General features: G+C 26.7%; 1 protein-coding gene across 1 annotated transcript; it reads right to left on the bottom strand.

Moving 5' to 3' along the window:
* Positions 1–2,195: 2,195 nt before the first annotated feature.
* On the bottom strand, positions 2,196–24,658 carry LOC129958270 (ADP-ribosylation factor-like protein 3). The gene is made up of 4 exons (XM_056070602.1): positions 24,381–24,658; positions 11,557–11,734; positions 6,960–7,138; positions 2,196–4,289 (listed from the first exon to the last, which is right to left on the bottom strand). Exons 1-4 carry the CDS (start codon positions 24,528–24,530, stop codon positions 4,113–4,115), a joined length of 684 nt encoding a protein of 227 aa, XP_055926577.1. The 5' UTR covers positions 24,531–24,658; the 3' UTR covers positions 2,196–4,112.
* Between the last annotated feature and the right edge of the window lie 615 nt (positions 24,659–25,273).

The raw sequence follows: 25,273 nt of genomic DNA, 5'->3' as shown, positions 1-25,273 counted from the left end.
TTACTAAATTTTCGTTAATTAATCAGTGATAATTATATCCGAGATATTGTTAACAGAATAACAGTCCGTCTATATGGGCACATCTCTTAGTAAGTAGTAGAGAACTTATGCATGAATTAAAGATGTTACAAAATTTTGAAGAAAATATAGCGTCGCCAATTGAAACTCTAAGCTTAATCGTTAACAGCAATTTGACTCACCCTTTTTCTTACATTTATATTGCTTTACGCATTTTATAAGAATTTCAGTTTCAGTAGCTACCACAAAAGATCATTTTCAAAACTGAAACTAATTAAAAATTACCCGAGATCTGCTACAGGTGAAGAGAGATAGGTAAACCTTGCAAATATTTCTATCAAAAGTGATATTTACAAAAATTCGATATAATTTATTCATAAATCAATTAGCTAAAAACGTTGAAAAGCTCAATTCCGATATTTTAACTTCAACAAATGTTAAAATTATTTTATTTAAAATTGCTACAGTTAATTATATGCTTTGTTAGTATGATTGATTACTATTTATGTGAAAACAGATTTAATGTGTGACTATAATTATTGCTAATAAATAATTAAAATACCATTTACATAACAAATATTTCTTCAAATATTTTTCTTCAATTATTTAGAATATTACATAAATAAATTAATTTATCTGTAACTGCAAAATGAGAAGTATATTTAATATTAGATGTGTTTAATATACTATTTCGTTTCGCTTGTAATGTTGTTTTTTATAATATAAATATGCATAGAGTTCTTAAAAAATGTTGAATGGAGGGTTTAACAAAACAAAAAAATATTTATACATTAAATTTTTTAATATTTAATGTCTTTAAAACATAATTTATAATGTTTTATTTTATGTCTTCATTTATGCCAATAAAACTTCATTTTAAATGTTGCCACAAATCATTTTCTCCTATTGTCGCTACTGCACAAAAGCGGTTATTAGACATTTAAACGACAGCGCCTTCAGGTTGGCGCAAGCCTGCTTCTTATACTAGAATTTAATTTTCATTTCAATTTCCAACAAATACACGAGTTCTGATAACAATAGCAATTAATTGTTAATTGAAACTCAAGCAATATAAATATGTGAACATAAAATATAATGAATACACCATCTTATCTATATAAACTTTATGTAATATAGATTTATAGTTTTATCTTCTGTTAATTGCAAAGGGATTCATGCATTTACAAAAATACATTCTAAGACTTTGAATTTTCATGAAGTCTAGAAATATAAAACAATTTTTCCTATTAATATTTTAGAATTTCACACATGTGTAAAAACAATTTCGGAATGAGCGTCAATTCAATGTAATAATTATAAAAACCAGGGCATAATTTTTCTTCATTTTATGAATAATAATGAGATAGGCCACAAGACTGCATTTTACAGAAAATTGTTGCCTAATAACTGAAGAAAATCCATCTTCAATAAACGAAGTTGTCAGAGAAAAATAAAACGTAATGATATGTTTCAACTTAAAAAGTTGTTACTGAAACTAGCTGTACTTGATTATTATTCCATATACAATATAATTTAGTCTTTTAAAAGAAAAACTTTAATGAAAGTCATAGTTCTAATAATAATTGCAGATAAATTAATGTTTTCAAAATGGTTATAGTTCAGAAGTAGGGTAATAAAAAAGCATCACATTATTGCAATAACCCTTCTGTTAAAATTTTCAAGAAACTAAATCAGACAGAATAATGATTTCTTTCTCTTTACACAAATTTCGGTCATATTTTAAGTTGCAATTACGGTCAAACACAGAAGTTCGTATAACGAATGATTTTTAAATCAAAACACGTCTCATTACCTTAAAGTCATTAATATTCATATAAATTACAAATGCGGCGCTTAAGATACCAGCATCAAGTTCGGCAACAGCAGGAGACATATGCAAGACAAGAAGTAAACTAGCGAACTCCAAAGGTAAAATGTATGTGATAAAAAGATTGAATTAAAAGAACACACATGCATTTAATTTAGAAAATGAAATTATCATTTCATTGAGCACTAAATACAATATCATTTATAAGAGATTAGGATATAAAAAGAAATGTCAATACAACATTCAAGGCAAGTTATAAAAAAATTTTTAATCAAAGGATGAAATTGCTCTTTATGCACATAATTCAGTTTCTTTAAAAAATGAAAAGGAAAGTGATATTCTTATAATAATTACAATTTCACAGGAATGAAACGTGATAACGCGTCGGGAGATAAAGCTAATATCCATAACATGGAAACGCATATTCTCAGTTAATAAAAAAATGCAATGTAGATTATTGCAAAATGAGTATTATAGCAAAGGACTTTATTCGCCACAAGGTTGCACTTTTCTTGATTTCCTATCACAGAGTACTTACTGATACTGACATGGCTGCATGTGCTCATTTGTGAGGAACAACTTGTTGTTGAGTAAATGACATGACACAAACCAGTCATTTTTAAATTCTAACTGCTCAGCAACTTATAAAAATGAGAGAATCGAGATAAGTTCAAAATGTTCCAACCACATAAACTACTCAAAAAACAGATGTATTTAACGAAAGAGAGTGATGAACTTAAAAAACATTATTTATGTGCTGGAATTCACTACAATTGTAAGGTAGAAGGAAATGGTAAAAAAGCATTCCATCTGGCTCAAAATCGGTTTTTCTAAAAAGTAGATCCTGAAATTTGGCCTATCATCACAGAAAAAAAATCCGTAACATGAAAGTAAATGAAAAAAAAAAAAAAAAAAAAAAAAAAAAAAAATTGTGTTCCGATAGAGACTGTGAATTCCTTTCAGGTAACCTCAGAAAGACGTCTAACAATTTGCATTGTTTTTAAAAACTAACAGCCACATATATCAAGTACAAATGAGTCAACTGACAATGAAAGTAGACCTATTAAGAAAAGTGTGAAATTAAAAGGAATGGCAATTAAAATTTTGGGCAGAAAAATTAAAAATCAAATTTTGATGTTAAAAATAAAAAATCCACCAGTCTTAAACTGATTCTACTAAGAAACAGTACAAGTATTATATAAGATGCAATGCAATCGACAATCAAATTACGACTTATATTTTTTTAAAATTGTATTGTTCTATTAAAACAATGACACAGGATACATTTATATAATTCTTTAATTGAAGCTGAATACATATCTCAGAAAACTCGAGGTAATCACCATTTAACCGAGCAGTTAATTCCTAAATTTCTTAACGAAATTCCAATTAAAAACTGGCAATTTAACAACGTTCAAATTTTAATTTAAGTTCTTCAGATTCTGAAATAATTATGTCTTAAGATTGTTTTTTGCTTTCCTATTTCTTTCAAGCTTCTTTTTGATCATTAATATGCTTTGTATAGTTAAATTAATCTTAATATCACAATTTTCCAAAGGAGGCATGATTTCTGAAATCAAGAAGTTTTATTAAAGATTTGTACCGTTAAATATAAAACTATTTAAACCTCCACATAAATATATCAATACAAAACCTTGCATTTCTAGAAACAATATCTGCTAATCCGAGATTTAATTTCTTTTCCCTTTATTTAGAGAATGAGGCAGTATTATACTTTTCCTGAGAACAGAAACCATCTAAAAATTTGAAATACCAAAAATCTGCAAATATCTCCACAAAACTAATTCTGTAATCTTGAGGAAATCACAACAGAGTATGAAAAACGGTGATAGTTGTCCTTTTTGTAGAATTTTTCTAGAAATATTAGGGCTAAGATATGGTAAGTAAAATATATATTTAAGAATGTATTCACATAAAATTTAAAAGTACAAATTGAAATTAAACTCATTAAGAACAAAAAACATTATGCTGGTTTCATTTTCAAACTTCCTAAATACAATATATGAATACAATATATGAAAAGAAAAACAGAATGAGATTTAAAAATAATATACATAAAAATATGAATGTGAAAACAAGAACAAAATATGATATAGAATTAGAAATGAAATTTGTCATTTTATGAGAAGTACAAATCGATAATAGCAAAAAACAATAATTTTAGAAGTAAAAAATTCATATAAACTTCAAAAATATTACATTTCAATTGTATAAATTTATGTACAAAAATTTATATCCATGTTTATTATTTACCAAAACATAGATCAATAATGGCTTTTTTCGCTCTATATACTGTGGGACTAACTTCATCCATAAAAGGAGGCATTTCTAATGGTAAAACTGCAATTTTGTTTCGCTTTGATAATTCAGGAATGCCAAATGCAGCAGCAATGTTTTCAGGTGATGCAGCATTTTCCAAATCCTACCAATCATAAATAAAAAAAAATTATAAGAAAAATTAATTTAATTTAAACGAATCAGTCATTTTTAAAAGGGGTCATCACCACACTTACAAGAGAAATGACAATTTTTTTTTTTTTTTTTTCATACTCCTAAAAAACTTAACCGTAATTTTCTATCAAAAGAAGGGATAACATATGACGTAAAATGATTACATAATTATTTTTATATTGTGTCTGCTTAGAAAATACATTATTCCCAAGCAGACACAATCCATTTTCGAAATTAATCTGAGTTTGTGAAAAATCAAACACAATTTAATTTATTATGACATGTATTTTTATGAAATCTATGATTTAACCAATTAATAGAGATTTTTTTTTTTTTAATTTCCCAAATTTCACTTTTTTAAAGTCAAGCGATGATGCATATACATGTCGCACGCAATACAAATAGTTGCATAGTAAATTTTGCAAAAAAATCATGATAAACCGAATAAGAGTCCATTTTTATTAGATAAAAAATTACACATCTACTGCGCCAAAATAAAAATTTGAATGGCGTGTATACACGTCGAACACAATTTAAAAAAAAACTGTTTATACTTATAATAGGCAAGGTAAGTGAAGGAGAAAGCTACAGATGCTCCGGCGCTTCATCTATTTTAGTTAGGGGTCACTCTTTATTATATTACTGAAGTATATGAATTATAATAATAAAGAGTGAGCCCTATATATACATGTGTGTGTGTAAAACACACATTTTTGAGTAGTTTCTTGACCGAAGAGCGAGAGAAGCAAGAAACGAAAGGTACGTCAATCTACATACAACACAAGAGCAAAAAGAGAAAAGAGCGAACGAATTAATTATCTCCAGGATTATATACTGTGAGATTCTGATAGGGATTTCTTTATATGTGTCGACTTACGCGAGAGAATTATAGGTATCTTTTAAAAGAATTTGTTTAGACTGACAGATTCTTATCCCTTCACTCGGAGTGTGGGGAATTTGTCGATTTCAGCAATGTTAGAGCTCGTGTAGCATTAATTAAATAAAAATGGTGGAATTGGATCAGGAAATAAGAGTACATTTTAGAATAAAGTTAATATGGGTTAAATAAAGATAAACATTCGGAAATTAATTAGGTTTTAATTCAGATTTAGGGATATCATTACATATATATAAGAAATTTTCTCTTGCAGCACAGTTTTCTTGATTGAGAAACCCTTTTAACTTTATTTATTCAGTAATAGAAGTTATTTCTCTAAGATGCTATCAGAAAAAGACATGCTATAAAAACTCTTGATTCTTCCCAAGTAAAAGTAAATTCATAACAGTCGCTCACTGTAAAATAACATTTCTGCTTTTGAAAAATAGCTCTTCCTAACTTCGAATGATAAGAAATTTCTTTCATAGAAAACAAGCCACTAAGTTTTAAAATTAGTTATATTTCATCATGTGATATTTACAGCTTCGTATTTGTAGAGGATGTTATTAAATTTAGTGAATCAATACATGTGAAGCAGAGAAAACGAGAGTCATGCTCTAGAAGACGCATTTTCAAAATGAAAATTGGAATGAGATTTATCTAGAAATGCTTTAATGGATAAAGTATACCTGTTTTCATATGCAATACGTGAGTCTTTACCAAAGATTTTGAAACCATCAAAAAGTAAATTTATGACGGAAAAAAAAAAAAAAAAAACTGGAGATTTTTTTTTTTTTTCAAAATGATTTATTAAAATATAACCACATAAAATTTTCTTTCCAGAGTCGTTTATTCATAGCAATGAAGAACCTGAAACTACATTTATATAAAACACTTGGTGTGACAAAAATCTCGTATATTTACACAATTTGAATCAGTTTAAATAACCAACACCAGCATATCTTTTAAAAACTTTTATGATAATTGTAAAAGTTGCTTGCATTAAAATGAGCCAGATTATTATAAAGAATAAATAAAAAACAGACACATTATAAGGAAGGTAGATTGTAAATAATAAACAATATTTACGAATGATTGTTTTACATAGTGGTTTAAAATTACAATATATCACTAAAATTGTGAAAGGCTGTTAAAATATCTGAAATAATGAAAACACTAAAAACACTGGAAGGTAACTTTCATGTTATTTAATGATTACCAATTAGTACAGAAGCAAACAAGAAACTTACAGCAACATTTGAAAATTTTGCAGCAACTATCATTTTTTTTAAAGATGAAAGTCCCCTTAGTATTTTCTTAGCATGATATACAGCAGGGTTTTGAAGTAATGTTTAGTGTTCCACTTAATGATTTTAAGAGCTATAGATTGATATTAAATGATTTATGCTAAATTAATAACTTCGAAACTCTCTCTCTCTAGTGAATCCTACAGTGATACTACTTTGACTTTTTGTATGCAGATCACTCTTATTAAAAAAGTATTTTTAATATTATTAGTATTCTCTTTTGAATAAACTAGTACCTTTCTTTTTTTAAAGCTTTCTTGTATCGCGTTGTGCACGACACATTTCTCATTTCTCTCACACAGAAATTATTTTACAAGATTCGCTATAAATAGAAAAATTTGTTAAAAGAAAAAAGAAATTTTAGTGACACCATTTTAGTGACTTTCTTAAGAAATACTTAGATATTTGCATGTAAAATATAACAATATTTCAGTAAAATGTAGGATACAATCCTTACCTGTTTATTAGCCAAAATGACTATAGGTGTGCTCTTTCTATCACAGGCTGTGAGTATGCGAAGCTCTTTAACCGATTCAGCAAGTCTGTGCTCATCAGTTGAGTCAACAATAAATATTAAGAGATCAGTATCTTGAACAAAATTTAACCAATATATCCGAATATTTTCAGATCCTCCCACTATAAAATAATAAATAAAAGCTCGGTTATTCTAAAAATCTATGGTGGTTTAGATACTTTTCTTCTTGAAATGCACCAAAATATTATATAAATCTAACATGCTTATCATTTACCCAAAGGAAAATAATATTAATCAATTATCTTTGTTCCTTTAGTAAGTTTATCTATTATTTGAAAAAGAAACAAATATGTTTTATTACCAAGAAAAATGTCACTTTTTTTTAAGGAAAATTCATTAACTTAAATAAAGGAAATCTAGAAATGTAAAATAATTTTATTCTATGCCAGAAAATTTACATTGTTTTTGTATAAAACCATAACATTATGATGCCTTCCTTTCTTTCTGTAAATATTTTATATTATAACAGTACCTTCTTAAATTATTTTAAGTAGTACAATCTTCTCATATGCTATGAACATGTTCTTCTATCATATATTAAAAGAAATATAATTTTAACTTAAAAAAGCATACATTAATCAAAGACATCAATCATACATCAATCAATAAAAGAAGAAATTGAAAAAAAAAAATTACACAAGCTCAAGCAAATATAGGGTTTTCATAGTTAAACATGGCCTATTCAGAGCACTTTGAACATGCTATTAAAATGCAGATTGATTCGAAAATTAGCAGATAGAAAATACTAAGGAAGTGATGAGAAATTTTGTAAAATAAATAAAAATAAAACCATAAGGTGGCCTGCAATGCCAAAATAATCTTTCTTTGTAAAAACAACAGTTTTAAGTGTCAAAATGCATGAAAATATTAAAATAGCCACATCTATTTGCTGCATGTACTTTCAAGCATTCTGTTACTAATGCACACCCTAACAGAAGTCTTTGAACTATTTTTTATTTTTTTATTTTTCGGCAGGAACCTTTCAGCACATCCTTTGAATTGACTGACTATAAATTTAAGAATCAATTTGCATTTGGGTTTCAATTTGCAGTTGAGAACTACAAAATGTTTTGAATAGGTCTAGTTTCATTATGATCACTCTGTATATCCAAAAAAGAAATTCGTCTTTTATTTCCCATAAAACTGAAGTGAACCAAATTCTGACTTTCCTTCAAAAAAATTATTATATTCTAGCTTTCATATGTTCCAATTTGAGAAGTTCTCAAAACTGTTTATAAAAAAATAAATATAGCACATAACACATGATTTTCCAAAATCACTACAATTAATTCTATAAAAAAATTCTGCTTTCCATATCTTTCACTTCATGTTACAAATTAACAACTAACATTTTAACTAATGAAAAATGCTGACAGTATTCATGATACTAGATACCTTCCAATACACAGGAGTGGGTATGTAAATAATAATTTGATTATAATGATTTTATGGAAAGGTTTTCATTTTCAACTAATTCATGCCAATTGCAAGGCATTTTTCACTTAATTCAAGACACTTTTCATCTAGTAAAAAGCTTCATGAATATAATACAATTCATCAATACAAAGAATTACATAATATTCATGAAAATTTGAATTGGATCTTTAACTTCTTTTTGCACAATATCACTGAATTCTACTCATTTACATTTCATAGGCTTCCACTACAATTTTTCATAGACAAAAATTATATAATTCCATGACTGAAGAGAAAGTTTTTTTAAAAAATGTTTAGTATAATTTTGCATATTTTGTACTTAATACTAATTTGTAATCTGTAATAAAAAAAAAATCAAAACATTATTTTGCATAAGTTGTTTTTTTATATTTATATCATGTAGTAGGAACTTTTCAAAAAATTGTACAACATGAATGGTTTATTTCCTTCCCCAATCCTTCTGAATGGTACTATGATTTTCATAGTTTTGACATTCTTTATTTTTTGTTTTTCCTGCTTTTCCTTTCATGTTAAAAGCTGATTCATTTTTTCATTTAGCAAAACAAGCAAAATTCTGTTAAGTTCTTCAATCCAAAATTGTATCCTTTATAACATACAGTTTGCTGCTTATCCAGTTATAGGGTTGCTACTCACATCTGGAAAAAAACATTTCCCTGTATGTCTCCACTCATGCGTTAGTAACTAAGAGGTATTGTTATTCTATTATTAATAACAGACTAAAAATACCCCCTAGTTTTTAACAGTAAAAAAAGTAAAGAAAAGTAAGCAAAAAATTCAACATAACCTGAACTAATAAAATATTACATGAATGTTTATATTTACATATAGAAAAAAAGTTGTCTTTATTATTGCCTAGAATTTAGCAAAACAAATTCATGTGTTCAGGTTAAAACGTGAACACTTTCTTGCGTTTTCTGATTTAAAGTCACACAAAATTAAGGACTCAAGGGAAATAAAACATAAAATAACATTCTTTCTATCATGATACAAACCAATTAATGATTACTTAATAAAAAACATTACAAAGCATTTTTTTAATCAATTTATATTCATGAGCATCAATTTCTGGAAATTTTACAGAAATTTCAATCACTGGTTCTTCCTTTTTTTTTCTTTCTCTCTTTCTTTTTTTTTTTTTTTTTTTGCAATAATTTAATTCATAAAACTGTTTTGCATTTGTGGGACTTCCCCCCCCCCTGAACTTTTTCTGCTTTTTTCACGCTTCATAAAACTTGACATGCATTAACTTTGCTTTCATGCACTAATTTTGCTTTATTGCAGTGGCAAATCTCTTGAGATCAGAACATTTAAAACACTTCCATAAAAGTTCACAGCATCATAAGGCTATAGCATAATTTATGGCATTATCGCCATAATTAGTTAAACCAATTAAAGAATCTTCATCCAAAATTTCAACAAGGAAATCTTTGCTGTTGCTAAATTCACTTTCTATAGCCGCATCCCCATAAGAAAATACAATAATTATTTTTAGAACTCTCCCCCCCCCCCAAAAAAAAAATCAAAAAAATTTTGTGACTTCAAATTATTAGAATAGAAATCATCTAAACACATTTCTTCATTAAATGAATCAAAATGTTCTTTGTATTCACTTTTTAGTTTTTCCACAAAAATTTCAAATTAAATCTTTGCCCATTCTGAACATGCAATAGAAATTTGTGCTTTGAAATAAAGTTGAAGTAAATCAACAATTCACTTTTCACCTAATTCAGTATTGTTTTTTGTTTTTTTAATAAATGTGGATTTAAACAAGATACAGCTATACAAATATAAAATAATCTGCATAAAAGTATCTTTTTTCAGTTTCAGTGGCTCAACAGTATTTAAGTAACTGCAGTCACTATTCCACTACCAATATTTTTTTTTTATGTCTCTTCAAAATTGGGATTATCTATGCAGGAAAAAAAGGAAATGAGTAGAAAAGGAATGAGCTTCCACAGCTTAATAGTCAAGAATGGTGTTTAGTTTTTAGAGCTATAATGACGATCTTTTATTCTTGCAATGTTTAAAGATACCAGCATTATGCAGGTGAAAAAATTTTAAATTCCCTGTACTTTCTTGGTTTTTAAGGAAAATTTCAAAATTCCTTGTTTTGTAGAATGTTTTTAAATTTCCTGTGTTTCTACGAATTTCCCGGTGTCGCGGCAACCCTGAGTATTTATTAATATTTATTAACACATCAATTTTATGCCTCATTAAGAATTTGCTTGAAATCTTATTCAGTTTGAACCAAGTAAAAGAAGCAACCTAAAATTGTGGCTATTTAAAACATTCCAAGGAAAAATTCTCACATTAAATTACACTAATTTAATTGATACATAGATCAAAGTCATACCTAACTACAGTCGATGTTAATCGGAATAATTTATCTTCACCAAGGTTAGCGCACTTTTAGCGTCTTTACTATGTATCATAACTCAGATATGAAAATTTTGAATCTAGAACTTGATACCTATGAATCTGCATAATCAGATAACTACATTAATGCCCCTCATCTGAATATCATCCTTCTTATTTCTATGTTATTTGTCACTGCATTATCCTCAACTCTTTAATTGTGTGTGTGTGTTAGCAAGTTATTCAATTTAATGTTTATATTCTTGAATTCACAACTCTGCATGAAAAATATGCTACTTCAACACAGTGCAGCATTAAACTACCTCACTGCTATGTAAAAGAAAAAGCTGCATTTATCAATACATAAAAAATTATGGTACTTATAAAAAACATATTTTATATATTGTACCAAAAAGGCAAGATAAATGAAATTTATATATAAAATTACAACCCATTAAAAATGCCTTCCTTAATGAAAATTCATGTGAGAAATATATAAGAATAGTGTAGTTAAAAAAAAAAAAAACTAAGAAAATAACCTTGTTTAGTAAAATATAATCTTACTTTTTTTTTTTTAACATTAATACATTAAAATATAAATACAAGTGATGAAACTTAAAATCTAGCAACAACACTAAAAGTTTGAAGCACTCCAGTCCAAATCCAGACCAAACTAATTATTTTAAAATAATGCACAAAAACTTACTTTCAGAGAAATTCAAAATTCTGCCCTTTTTATAGTGAACTGATACAACATTTAAACCACCATTATTGTCAGGCTGTACAGAGTTATTTTCTGATTTAGATAACTGAGTTAAAAACGTGCTCTTGCCAGCACCACTTAGTCCAAGAACTAAAATTTTCTTCACTGAGTCATCTGCTATCTGAAAAAAATTATATTAAAATTAGAATATTGTTTTTTTTTTTTTTTTTTAAATTACAAGTTACATGAATAAATTTTCCTCTAAACATCACAGCTTTATTCTTAATAATTCTCCACTTCAAATATTCGAATTTTTATTAATTTGTTTTGCATAACAATTATATTCATCTTCTGAATTATAGAATTTCTCGAATTCTGTTCACAAAATGCTTATAGCTCTTTCTTTCTTTCTTTTTTTAAATAAAAAGCTCTTTGAAATGGAAAGCAGTTCCAGATATTAAAATGAGTTTTTGAAATTTCAGATTCATCTAGATCATTTTGACACAATTAATGAAAATACAGAGGAACATTGACCTAAAAATAATTACCCTTTAATATAAATAGATATAAAAGATACCAAATACTTCACAATTTGCTTTGTTAATGTATAGAAATGTAACACTTTCACTGGAAAGAAGAATTTTAGATAACATCAAAAGGTATTATTTTATGTGCATATATTATTCTATGAGAAAATACATTTATAGCACAGCCATTTTTGAATTGATAAATAGCCACGGTAAAAAATATATTGTACTTTTGCTAAATACAAGTCACTATCAAATAAAAAGGTTCATTGCTTTTTATCTGTATTTAAGATCAAACTATCCATATTTCTATACCTATTTATAGAAGGAACATGGTGATGACTAAAATCAGAATTTTTTTTAAAATCTAATTTTAATGGAAGGAAAAGGAAATTAATTTGTTTTTTGAATATTTTCCCCCCTTGCATTTCCTGTTCTATTTAAAAATATTAACACTGCAATTCAATACTCAGAGGTAAATATTCATGTAAATATATTCAGGTTATATGCATGTACATGAGATTTTGATTGTTAACCAAACATAAGCAGTAATAGTTTTTATAAAACTCCTTATTTTCTGTGACCAATTATTAATAAAAGTTAGTACTATTGATGGCAGATTTCAAGAGCATTTTAAGAAAAAATTGTCAGAATTGTCACTGCTCTGGCCACTTATTTATTCTATTAATTTTCTACACCTTCCTCAGACAGTCCTTTAAGTAAAAATAAATTTATGTGCACAAGAATTTCTTCAAGTTCAATCAGTTTAACATCGGGAAAATGGCTCATAAAGATAGAATAAATTTATAACATAAAACCAAACAAAAACTGAAGGTAGCCAACTAGTCATGAAACATGACTCATACTGCTTCAAGACTTATACAGATAAATCCATGAAAAGATTTATTAATATGGATTAAAAATACATTACCAGGGAAGAAAAATGCAGTGGATATCTATGGCTATAATTATAAACTTATATAAAATTCCTCTAAATTTTGGCTGGCAAGGGTAAGAATAAGTGATATATACAAATCAGATGAGTTGCTATTGATGGAAGGCTGATACATTTAAAGAAAAATACAATAATACTAACAAAACAGACTTATAATAAATGACTACAGATAATCAATGTAAATTGTGAAAATGAAACTTATAAATTATGATTAACAAAATGAAAAGTAATTCTTCAGACTGCAGATATATTCCATCCAAAAACCTTACTTTTTTTAAAATAGATAATATAAAAATACACTGGCACAATTTGCTATATTAATAAATGCAGGTTAAAGAAGAATAAATAGTCTATAGTATTTTAAGTTATAGATTTATTCTTAAAATATTATCTATTGAAACAGTATCTTACAAACATTTTCTGGATATCAAAAAACTTTATTCATTACAATAGAATGTAAGGCATTCAAAAAGTACAACAGTACAAAATTTTTTCATTGATTGCATGCAGCAAACCAAAAAATATTATTAAAACAAATATGCTACCTTAATTTCACACACACAAGGCTGACCTTCGGAAATGTGAGGCCCAAATGGAGACAATTTCCTAAAATCCTGATACATTTAACGATTTAATAAATAATGCATAATAAATAAATAGATAGTGCAAAATTCTAATTAATCGAAGAATCAGATTTAATAATTTTCAATAATTTTAAAATAATAATTCTTATTAACTTTCTTAATAACTTAAAAAAAAAATTTAATGAGAAATTTTTATAGCTTTTTCTTAAGTTCTCCAGTGAAATAAGGCCATTAAAAAGTGATTTATGCAAATTCACTAAAGGGTACAAAATATAAACATATATAACAAAACAAATTAATCCAGAAACAAAAAAGAAATTAATAATCTATTTTTAATCATGATTTTGAACACAGCAAAATAAATTCAAACTTCAGACTGTAATTTAACATTATATACTAATAGGAAATTCAGTGAATCAGAGAAAAAACTGGAATCACTAATGAATTCAAATTAAAATGCTCGAATCAGATAGACCCACTTAAAAAAAATTATTCTTCTTTCCTTAATTAACCTCTTTCTTTCAAAGCAAACTTGTATAGAAGTCACAATATAAACAGCAATATTCTTTTTCAGCCACACATCATTTTCTGGATTAAAAAAAGAATCATTGCTTTTTTTTTCCTATTATCAGCAGTATTTTGAGATACTTTTCCAAATTTAGGGCCTTTTGCATCTCTCAGTCATAAATCAATTAAGATTAACCTTCTTCCAATCCCTTTTTCCTAGCTATTGCAATCTGATGACACTGTCAAATTACACGATTCCTACTAGTAAATGTTTTCATGGTGAAGAAAGAAGGATTTTATTCATTTGCAACAGTGATTTATTTTGAATGTTTCTTGATAAATTTATCAAGATGTTGACATCCTTTAAATGTTATAAAAATATCTAAAAATATAATAAAATATTTTTATTTTTGAATTTTTATAAAAACTCTACTGAAAAAATCTACAAAACAAAAATATGCCAGTTAAAAGCTAAAAGTATTTTTTTAATGGAAGGATTTTTTTTTTTTGAATTGGGCTAAAAAAAAAAGAAAAAGAAAAGAACCTTTTAGATTAGAAGTTTATTAAATTATTTGACCAAAAATGATCAGAATCTAGCAAGTAACTGAATTCACTGACCGGCGACAATCCAAAACTTATCTCTCTTTAAAACAGTGACACTTGAATGCACATAGAACTATTTATTAGGCTTTTGTCTGTTATTAGCAAAACTTGTTAGGTCGATTTTCCATGTCCCAGCTGACTTAAGGGTTAAGAAATATATTACCTAGTTCTTCAACTAAGAAATAAAATGTATTTCTACCAATTTTTAAATATTGAGATATCAATGATAAATAAAATTAACTTTCACATTATGAAACATTTAAAAAAAATGTAAAATCATTAGGTAAAAATAATTTTGAATGAACAAACTGTTTATTCTTTAGTTCAGAAACTACAGAATATATTGAGAAATTACAATATTTAACTGGAGAATAAAATATCTATTGCATTGGATGTTTTCGTATAAGGTTTTTACCTAAATTCTGAATTTGAAACATGTATGCAGTATTAAAACTTAAGCTATTTAAATATAAAAATTATGGAATTTCCAAAGAATGATTGCAGAGATAAAACTCAAATGATTTTATATAGAAAACTTTTCAGAAATTCAGATTATTGAATAAAAAATTATTATACATTTTCGGCAAAGCAATTATTTTATATATTCATAGTAACATATACTAAAATATTAAAAAATATAGGTGATTATTTAAAAATGTTTAATATTTCTTGTTTGCAAACATCTCTTCTTAATATCTAATGCTTAAAATACATATTTTTAATAAAGAAAGAAGTGTTATATTAAAACATTCTTAAACTTTTTATTAAAGAGTGAAATGTTGTTCATGCCATCAGCAAAAATTTATAACACTCTCTAAAGTTTTTGAATCAGTTTAGGATTTAAATAATATAATTATTAACAAGCAATAACTATAAACATTTCCCAAGTTGAATATTTCAGAATCTCAGAATGAAGATATTTCAGAGTTGATATATAATTTAAAATACTTTTAAGTTAAGCTTTTTGACCATGCCAAGTCAAAAACCCTGGCTGATGAAAATTCTTATAGTAAAAATGGAGAAGAAAGAAATTAACTCATTCGAATCAGTACAATATATAAAATGTTGAAATGTGAAACTATTAAATGCTATTCATTTGTTAGAATAAATGTTAGCAAATGCATAACTAAAACATATTTACACCTCTAATAACTATAAAGAAACTATTCCACTCTAATTTTTTTTTCTCTCTCTCTTGAATGGTGAATAGCCTTCTTATGGTTTTTATGTCAAAAGAATAAGATTTTGATTTAAAAAATCAATTATTTTTTAAATATATATTATAATGAAAGTCATTAAACAAAATTTTATTAAATTTTTTTTCTTATTTTCTTGAAATTTCTATATATGTACATTTTGATTAATTTTATTCAAGGTGAATTTTAAAAGAATGCTTCCTTTTTTTTTTCTGTTAAAAGAATTCATGAATGTTTTCTTATAAAACTATAAAAAGGATATGTAAAATAAGCTGATGCTGTAAATATCACAATTAAAACTGTTGTTTCATTTGTTATTTTGCTATAACTATTTATTCCTTGGTTAAATTAATATGGGAAAAAATAAGTAATAAAAATAACTTTTTTCCTTTTCTTAAGATGTTAGAAAAACATGGTATTTAGGATTTCTCTTCAAATCCCTTTAAAAAAATAAAGATTTATGCGAGTTGAGAATGATTGTACTCTTAACTAAAAATTAAGCTGCAGTTGTGTATCTCTATATTTCAGAGTTTTGCTGTCTTCAAAAACTCAATAAATTAACTTCTAACACCCTGCAAGTCAAAAGCTGTAATTGCTGTTTACAGACAGGAAACAAAAATACCCAAACTTCTCTACGAAACAGGATCACCTCCTTAATACTGGGCTTGTGGGTAAATGCCAATGTCACATATTTTTCTACGTATATGTAAAAGCTGTAAACCTTATTAGTACTTTTTATTCTGGGGATGAAATTTTGTCTTTATTTTATTACAACCAAGAAAGTTTGTGAAAACTATTGACTATTAAGATACTCTGCTGATACAATACTTGTACATAACATAAAAGGAAGTGTTGATTTATAAGTGAATTTAAAATTATGAATAAAATTATCCTATAAATAATGTTCTGAAATTAAACCATTATTATTTATTTGAATAAGGTTGAGTGCAGTGTGGGCCTGATTAGAAGCAACTGGTGCAATAAATTAAAGGCTGGGTATGCACACAAAAAGTCTACAAATTTTCCTCTAAATTTAAAAGTATTGGATTTTTTCCTCTTTCTTTTAAATATAAACAGAATAAAAAAGAGTTGGCACAGAGATGCAATTTCAGGATTAAGATTCCTTACCAAATTTCTTTTATTCAAGTTGTTGTATTTTTGTTTATTTGCATGCATGCCAATGTACAGACCGACAGATGATTCAACTCTCACACAAATGCAGTTCAAAAATTAATACAGATCTATTCTTTATATGCTAAAACTATGTGCCACATTTTACCAATACAGCTTTTTGCATTTTGGGTAATCAAGTTCACTAGCATGGATGAAAAAAAAATCATGTAAATAAATTTAAAAAATAATGATAGAAATTTGGAAATTTGGATTCAAGATAGCACACCAAATTTCATCCATCTAACTCACAGCATTTTTGAGTTACTATGTTCAAAAACAGATATATGTTATTCCAAAATTTTGTTTTTCAGATTTTTGCTTTTATGATTACAATTCTTTCTCTTTGAATACTTCTTATACAAGAAAGTATTTTATTGGCATCAATTTATTTTTGATATTCTGGACAAGAGAAAACAAATGACCTACAGGTAATTTTGAAGCATGAACATTTTATCTTATTTTTTATTCTTGAAAGCCTTGAATCATTTAGTATATGCATTTTTGATAGTCTGCAGTGAATTAAATACACATTTCCCAACATATTGTAAAAACACTTTTCTGTGCAAAAATTTTTAAACGGTAAATTATTTAAATAAATTAATATTGGTGATTTACTAAATGATGTTGGAATACAACTAACAAATGCTCAAAAAAAAAAAAAAAAAAAAAAAACAGCGTAGCAAAGCACATAAAAATGAGCTGAAGTCACATAGTTTTACATGAATGTACACAAATGAACATAGTTTTACATGAATACATGAAATTATTCCTAAAAAGAAACAATTTTTCCATATCTAGATAAGTAAAATGAAATGAAAAAAGAGTCAATAAATAAAATGAAAGAAATATATTTTGTTCATATTATCAGTACTTCCCAAAACTAAAATAAAATCTTTTCCACAAAGTTGGGAGATTAAAAATAAGAAAGTTGAAGCAAAGAAAATGCAGTCATATAATACAGCATACTTAGTTCTGTAATATGAAAATGAAATCCCCTTCCCTTCAGAAAGAAAAAAAAAGTACTTGAACAGAAAAAAAAAAGTATTATTAATGCTTTTATATAAGGATTATTAAAAATAAGCAGTTAATTAATAAATACGAGGCTACATCCTTGATAGTTATTGAGCCCAATAATTACAGAAATATAACCATGCTGGAAAAATAATTACAGACTTTTAAAAATTTTATTAATTGAAGGATTTACAAAGTACAGTAGAAGTCTGCATTATTTTAAACATAAAAATAACCTCCATCACAAGAACATTAAAATTAACTTCAAAACAAGGTGAAATAGATGCCTTAAAATATCAAGGGAATTCTTTAATTAACAATATACCATCCACACATCTGATCCGAATTCTTTTATTTGGCACAATCCATTGTCAGTGATTTTCTGAGGTTTTTGGGAAATCATAAATTTTCATTTTCATAAAATAAATAAATAACTAATTAAAATAATAATTTCAATAAAATAATTAATAATAAATAATTAAAATAAAATTTAAAAAAAATAGATAAAAATAAAAATTTGTGGGACACCAGTGTGGTGTCACCGGTTGGCATAGAGTTGATGTTTAAATATAATGAATTTTAACTATTTTAAACTTTAAATACATAGCAATATAATTAAGTTTTTAAAGACACCAATAACCAGACACATACTAGGCCTTCAATTTACCATCTCAAGAAGTAATTCATTGATCAATATGCTATAATCAATTCATTCATTCATTCATTCAAGAAGTAATTCAAGAAGAAGAACAAATTCATTGATGCAACAATGTTATGATGGCATTCACTATAAATATTTATTACTTTACTAGTTTTTAACAGATTCTTAGCAGCACTTTAGCAGCACAATCTTATACTATATTATAAAGCTCAGATTATTTACCATCAATACAATATCTGACTCTAATTAAAAATCATTATCTTCATAGAGAAGAACTGTTGCTTTGCAGTATAGTTTCTGCAAGTTCCTCTTCTTTAAAACATTTTTGAAATAAAAAAGTCATTAAGTCAAAAAAATTACAGATATCTCATTGATAAGGCAATTTTTTGCCAGTAGGTTTTTTGGCAGCACTATGGGGGGGAAAAAACCCCATAAATTACAGTACTAAGAATCTTAAGTTCATTTTAATTGACAAAAAATTAATACATAGATCAAATATTAAAATTTTTTTGAAGTGCAGCTATTTTAAAATTACTTTTTTTTAAAATCAAAGAGCAATTAACTAGCATATGAAATAATGTGCTAGGAACTGAAGCCTCTCTTTCTGTATCTAGGCATAGAATTTCAGCAAAAAGAAAAAAAAATGATATTACAATTATGTTTAAAAATAAAAATATGTTTCAGCAAAGCATTCATAAGTCATGCAAAATTATAGCGAAAATTACATTTTAATTAATATAGCTCAAAATATCAAATATTTTTGTAAGAGCAATCAAATATGCATGCTTCATTATATATATATATAAAAAAAGAATTTCTTTTAATTTTAAATAAAAGTTAAGGAATCAAAAATACTGAGAACTCAAATATAATATAAAATCAAATTACATAGAAAAAGGGAAGACAAATTTTCAATAAAATATATGAGATACTGCTAACTATGTTTGAATATTACTTTCTAAAATATAATAGTCCATCTTAAATGATGAATCATACAGGCCCTGAGCTTTCCCCACATAGTAGAACACTTTAACTTTCACTGTCTGATATATAACTTCTAGACTGGCTAACACTGCAGACCCCAAAAAGCTTCTGAATTAGCAAAATTTAGAAGCTTTTTGGGGTGTGATAATGATTTCAATTTCCTACTTCTATTTTAGACATTTCTCCAAGATCCATATTGCTTTGCTCGGAAGATTCTAACGATAAACGTGGTTTGGTAAATGCTTCCTATAGATTATAAAAGAACTCTTCCTTGATAATATACACAGTACTTTACTAAAATCAAAAAAGTGTCTTCAGGAAAAAAAAAAAAAAAAAAAAAGAATGTTCAGCTTTCAAAATTTTTCCTGTATCTATATTTATGAAGAGCATTTCATTATTTTCTACCATTAAACAATAGCAAAAAAAAAAAAAAAAATATTTGAAGGATACATTTCTGGGACAACAATGATGAAAAACTGAAATCACAGGAAATTTTTGACTATTATTTTAAAAACTGTTTTCTGGCACTCTAATTAATCTTTAGATTGAAGGTTTATTGTACTTGTAAAGTTTCGTTTTCTTTTTTATTTGTTCTTGTATGCAACAATATGCAAGATGCTAAAAGTTTTTGTAATCAATAATTCCAAATATATTACAAGAACTACATAATTTACCTTCAAACTAAACTATCTTAAAAATTCCCTATCAAATATACCAAATATTTTTGAATATAAGCCTATCTGTATAGAAGCCAAGAATGCACTTTCTCTTCAAAAATTTACCCAAAATTCAAAACCTGTATATAAATCAAAATTTTTTTAAAAAATCCTGCAACATTGAAATATATTACCATGAGAAGAAAAATAATGCCAAATAGATAAAACAATTTGATTACTTTTCCCATACGTCACAGTAAAGTAAAATGCCAGGTTCTAATAATGATAATATTAACAAAGATAATTATTATCCTTTTGTGTATGTTTTGATACTTTTCTGTTGCTCAGAGCAAATTTCAACAATATCACATATTTCAGAAAACAAGATTTAAAAATCAATTGGATCTAATACTGCGATCATTTTTAACCTTTTGCTGCACACTACCCTTTAACACAAGCAGTAAAAATTGTATGTAACCTATTGAGGTTTAAAGTAGAAGGCAGGTAAAATTTAGTGAAAATTGCACTCACCATTTTGATTCTGTAAGTGTTCCTCACCTGGGACATAATGTCACTAGAACCCAGCAAAGAGTGACTAAGCAAGTACTGTAATGCAGGGTGAAAATGAGAGAACAAATTGCTACTTTATACATGCAGTAGATTCAGCATGACCCAAGGTGCATTACAAAGACTCATGCTCAGATTTGCTATCTGAGGGTGTCCATAATTAAAATTAACACTTGCAAGATGTCTGTATCAAATACTATGCAACAGAATTCCATGAAAATTGAGAAATGGCATAATGAAATGATGGAAATTTTATCCAGCATAAAAATTTCAAAACCCACCACTAGATAGTGTGTGCGAAAATTCCCCAGCATTCACTGCTTTCAAAAGTTGAACTACGCTTCTAAATTATATCAGATAATGGTGAACATGGCATCAAACATGCTTTGTAAACAGGAAATTGTCACATTTCGTAAATTCTTAAGTTCTCTATAAAGCTATAATGTCATCTAGTAGTGATTTTTGGAACTTTTTTGGGCTAGATAAACTTTCCACCATTTCATTATGTCATTGCCCAATTTTCATGAAACTCTACTGCATAGGGATGGTAAACTGAGGGCACACGACACAATATTTTGGGCACGTCGCTGATCCAAACATTTCGCATTTTATCGTTTGCAAAATGGTTTCCAAAAGGTTTACATGCGACTTCATTTGATAAACTCAACTTGTCCCAATTCAATTGGTTGGACATTGAGGAATTTTAAATGCAACTGATTGATTTCCAGTCTAGTTCAATATGGATTCAAAAATTTATTGAAACAAGGAAAAAATTAACAAGCAATATAAGTAAAAATGACATTAACGAAATTTTGGAAACATGGATTTCAATTCCAGACACATTTAACTGTTAGAAATTGGTTTGTGCTATTTTAACTATATTTTCATATACCAATGCCTGCGAGTCCTTATTTTCAGAGATGAATTACATTAAAGACTCACTTAGAAACCGTTTGGCAGACGACTCCAATTCACCCTACATTTTGCTAAAAATAACATCTTACAATCCTAATATAAGTTATTTGTCATCTAATCTGCAACAACAGAAGTCACGCTGTTACTTTAATTTGAATTACACGTATAACTAAAACATTTACTACTATACAGTGCAAAATGTATTTTTTCGTAGTAAATAAAGACTTTCGAGTTTTTAATAAAGAGTTTGATAGAGTGAATTGAGTTATATAAATAGTTTGAGTTACATTTAGTTTTATTATTTTCCCAATAATCACAAATTATTTGACAGCACATCTATATCTCATTAAACATTTCTTTAGAAAAAATGGCATGTTAATCCATAAAGGTTCGCCATCCATGGCATAGCATTTGAAACAGATGTCTCTCAAATGTGAATTTTAATTATGTGATTAAAATTCACATTAATTTAATTTTATTAATATGTAATTAATTTTGTTTTATTAATGTAATTAAAATTTTATTAATGTGACACCCTATATTTTCAGTGCTTCAGAAAGTATTAGAAGATCTCTCCAGGCTATTTCCAATACAATCCAATATAATACAATCAAATTTACAATAAAAAAATAGCTACAGTTATATATACAATGAAAAATAAGTTATAATAAACATTAAATTTAAATTGCAAATAAAATTGAATAAAAATTTGAAAGAATTATTTTTTGCCATTCATAGTGGAATTTAACCATTTGAAACAACAAGTGAACCATTGAAACAAGTGAAGTTAGGTGTTGCAAGCAACACTTGCGTTGCAAAGAATTAAAAAAAAAAATTTCATTATAAAACCCTACCCAATATAGCATTGTATCTTATCTTTTCCTACCAACACACAAGCAACTTTGTTCCACTTTTATAAAACTTTTTGTTTAATTTTATGCTACAAAATAACAAATTTTGAGCATTTTTTTAACAAATTTTTACATAGTTCAAATCTTTCTCTCAAAGACAGTAATGAAATAAATCTAATTTTTATAATACTCTCTCAGGCTACAATGTAATTAATTTGCATTTTATAATATTCTCAAGAGGTGACATAGAGGTAGAGAGAGGCTAACATAGACTATAAGAAAAGGTACTTTAATCTAACTTCAAACATTCTTATCTTAAAATACTACAAAATATATCTGGAGTAATAACTTTTTTTAACAAATACATAAATTATAAATTAATATTAAAAAAAGATTAACCAACATAAGTCTCATAAAAAGTCTTCCACAGGATTCAATTATAAACTTTGTCTTTTGTAAGTTCAAAACAACTTTCAATTTTTAGTTTTACAATATTCATAAAAAATTCTCTTTTCAATAATATTACAACAACGATCTTGAAGCATGAATCGTTTATTTATTTTTTTCACTCTTGAAAAAGTAACATAACAGGGAAACCCATATTTATGAAAGTAAATGAAGGATTTCCCAGAAACAATGATAACTATCTTTTCAGATAATGTTTCTAAATAGGAATTTAAATCATTACGAATTAGATAATAACACTTATAATACACATTACATATCAGTTTGACTTTTTCATTAGAAGTTTTTTTTTTTTATTTGGCTTGCATTTTATGGGTTATGTGTATTCCTTTTAAAATTTGTCCATAAGTTCCAAGTTTTAATGTTTTTGGCTATTTTTCTTTTTAAACATTTCAGACTATTTTAAATACTCTTTTCATCATTTCTCATAAAAGCATTCTATACACAATTAAATTATTCTCGGCTAAATTGTTATATTCATAATCACCTTGATTCATTTTTATTAAAATTTTACTTATGCATGAACTACAAATTAACAATATTAAAAAAGTAAAATAAAAGAATTAATCCTTTGAAAAATTAGAATCTGAAGCCAAAATTTGAATTGAAGAAAATGATTTGCACTTTCGTGACTTCATATTTTAATACTCTGACAAAGTTTTTAAAAAAAAAAAAAAAGAGAGAGAGAGAGAGAGAGAGAAAGAAAACAGTATTATTTTATCTTTTACTCTAATCATTACTAGATGTATTTCTAATAATTTCAGAAAACAACGTTACAGTCCACCAGTATTTTGTAGACCATATACAAAGTCAATGCGTTACACAAACTCACTTTTTGGAACCACTAAATTCACATAGTCATATAAAGAAAACTTTATTATTTCACAAGGATTGTTGCACGAGATATTTTAATCATTCTTGCCAAAATTGAAAAATATAATTCACAAGTACAGGAATGAGAGGCTCACACAGCGTTTTAACTGAAATTCCATTAATTTATTTCACATTATGAGGTCTGAAGAAAAAAAATATTTGAGAAAGAAAAAAAACCATCAAGTAGTTTACATTTTAATTCGAATGATAAGAAACAATACATTGCGAATCAATGCAGATTTAAAGCTATTTTCATATAACAATTCAAAATCACAAAATATTAAGCTCGTATTACTCACAGCTATATCTTCAAATCCTTCATCAATCATCCGTTTCTTGTTTTGGAAATAACAATAAAATATATAAGCTGAAATTCCAGCTACGGCACAGCCTCCAACAATCATGCATGCTTTCCATTTATTTTCTGCGGCATTTAATAAAACAGACATGACAACTTCGAATTAAACCCAATTCGATTGCCTGGGATTACCGAATAAATCAAAACATACGAAACTATGCGAATAATAATAATAAAAATGAGTAGCCGGCAGTGACGTAATGCAGTGACAAAAGAGAGTGAAAGTGCATAGTTGCTTCCAATAATATTAAAAGAATTTTATCGAAAATAAAAAGCATTGAAATTAAATTCGCTTTTCTTCAAAACTTCTGAAAATAGTTTTTGATTAAACTTGCTGCTAATAAAATGAAGAGAATATAGAGAAAATATATGAGTGTATTCATTAAAGTAGTTAACATCAGTTGATGATTACTCGCTACTCAATCAGTATTTTGAGGACCAAACTATTTATCAAATTTCCCCTATTTTGAGCCTATGACGAATTCGAGACATCAAAATCTGATCAACTGTTATTTGGATGCATTTGCTGATTTGTGATGATTTCAAGATAGAGAATTTGTATCAAATGAATATTGTTTAAAATGATAGAGAAGCTCACACCATTCGTATCCAGCATTAAAAAAGAAATTGATCGTTTTTACTCATTACAAGAAAAACTTTGAAGAAAGTAAAAAAATATATTTGAGAGGTTTGTATTTTATCTAAAGTATTCTATTAAAATTCTTGCTTTCTAAAAAACTCCAGAATTTTATTATCAGTATTTTGTTAATTATAATATAATTTTATTAAAAGTAAGGATGATCCAGGAAAATGCTTAAAAGTTTTGTTCAATTT

This window comes from Argiope bruennichi, chromosome X1, assembly GCF_947563725.1.
Source record: "Argiope bruennichi chromosome X1, qqArgBrue1.1, whole genome shotgun sequence".
Taxonomy (NCBI): domain Eukaryota; kingdom Metazoa; phylum Arthropoda; class Arachnida; order Araneae; family Araneidae; genus Argiope; species Argiope bruennichi.
This window is presented reverse-complemented; position numbering and strand designations above follow the sequence as displayed.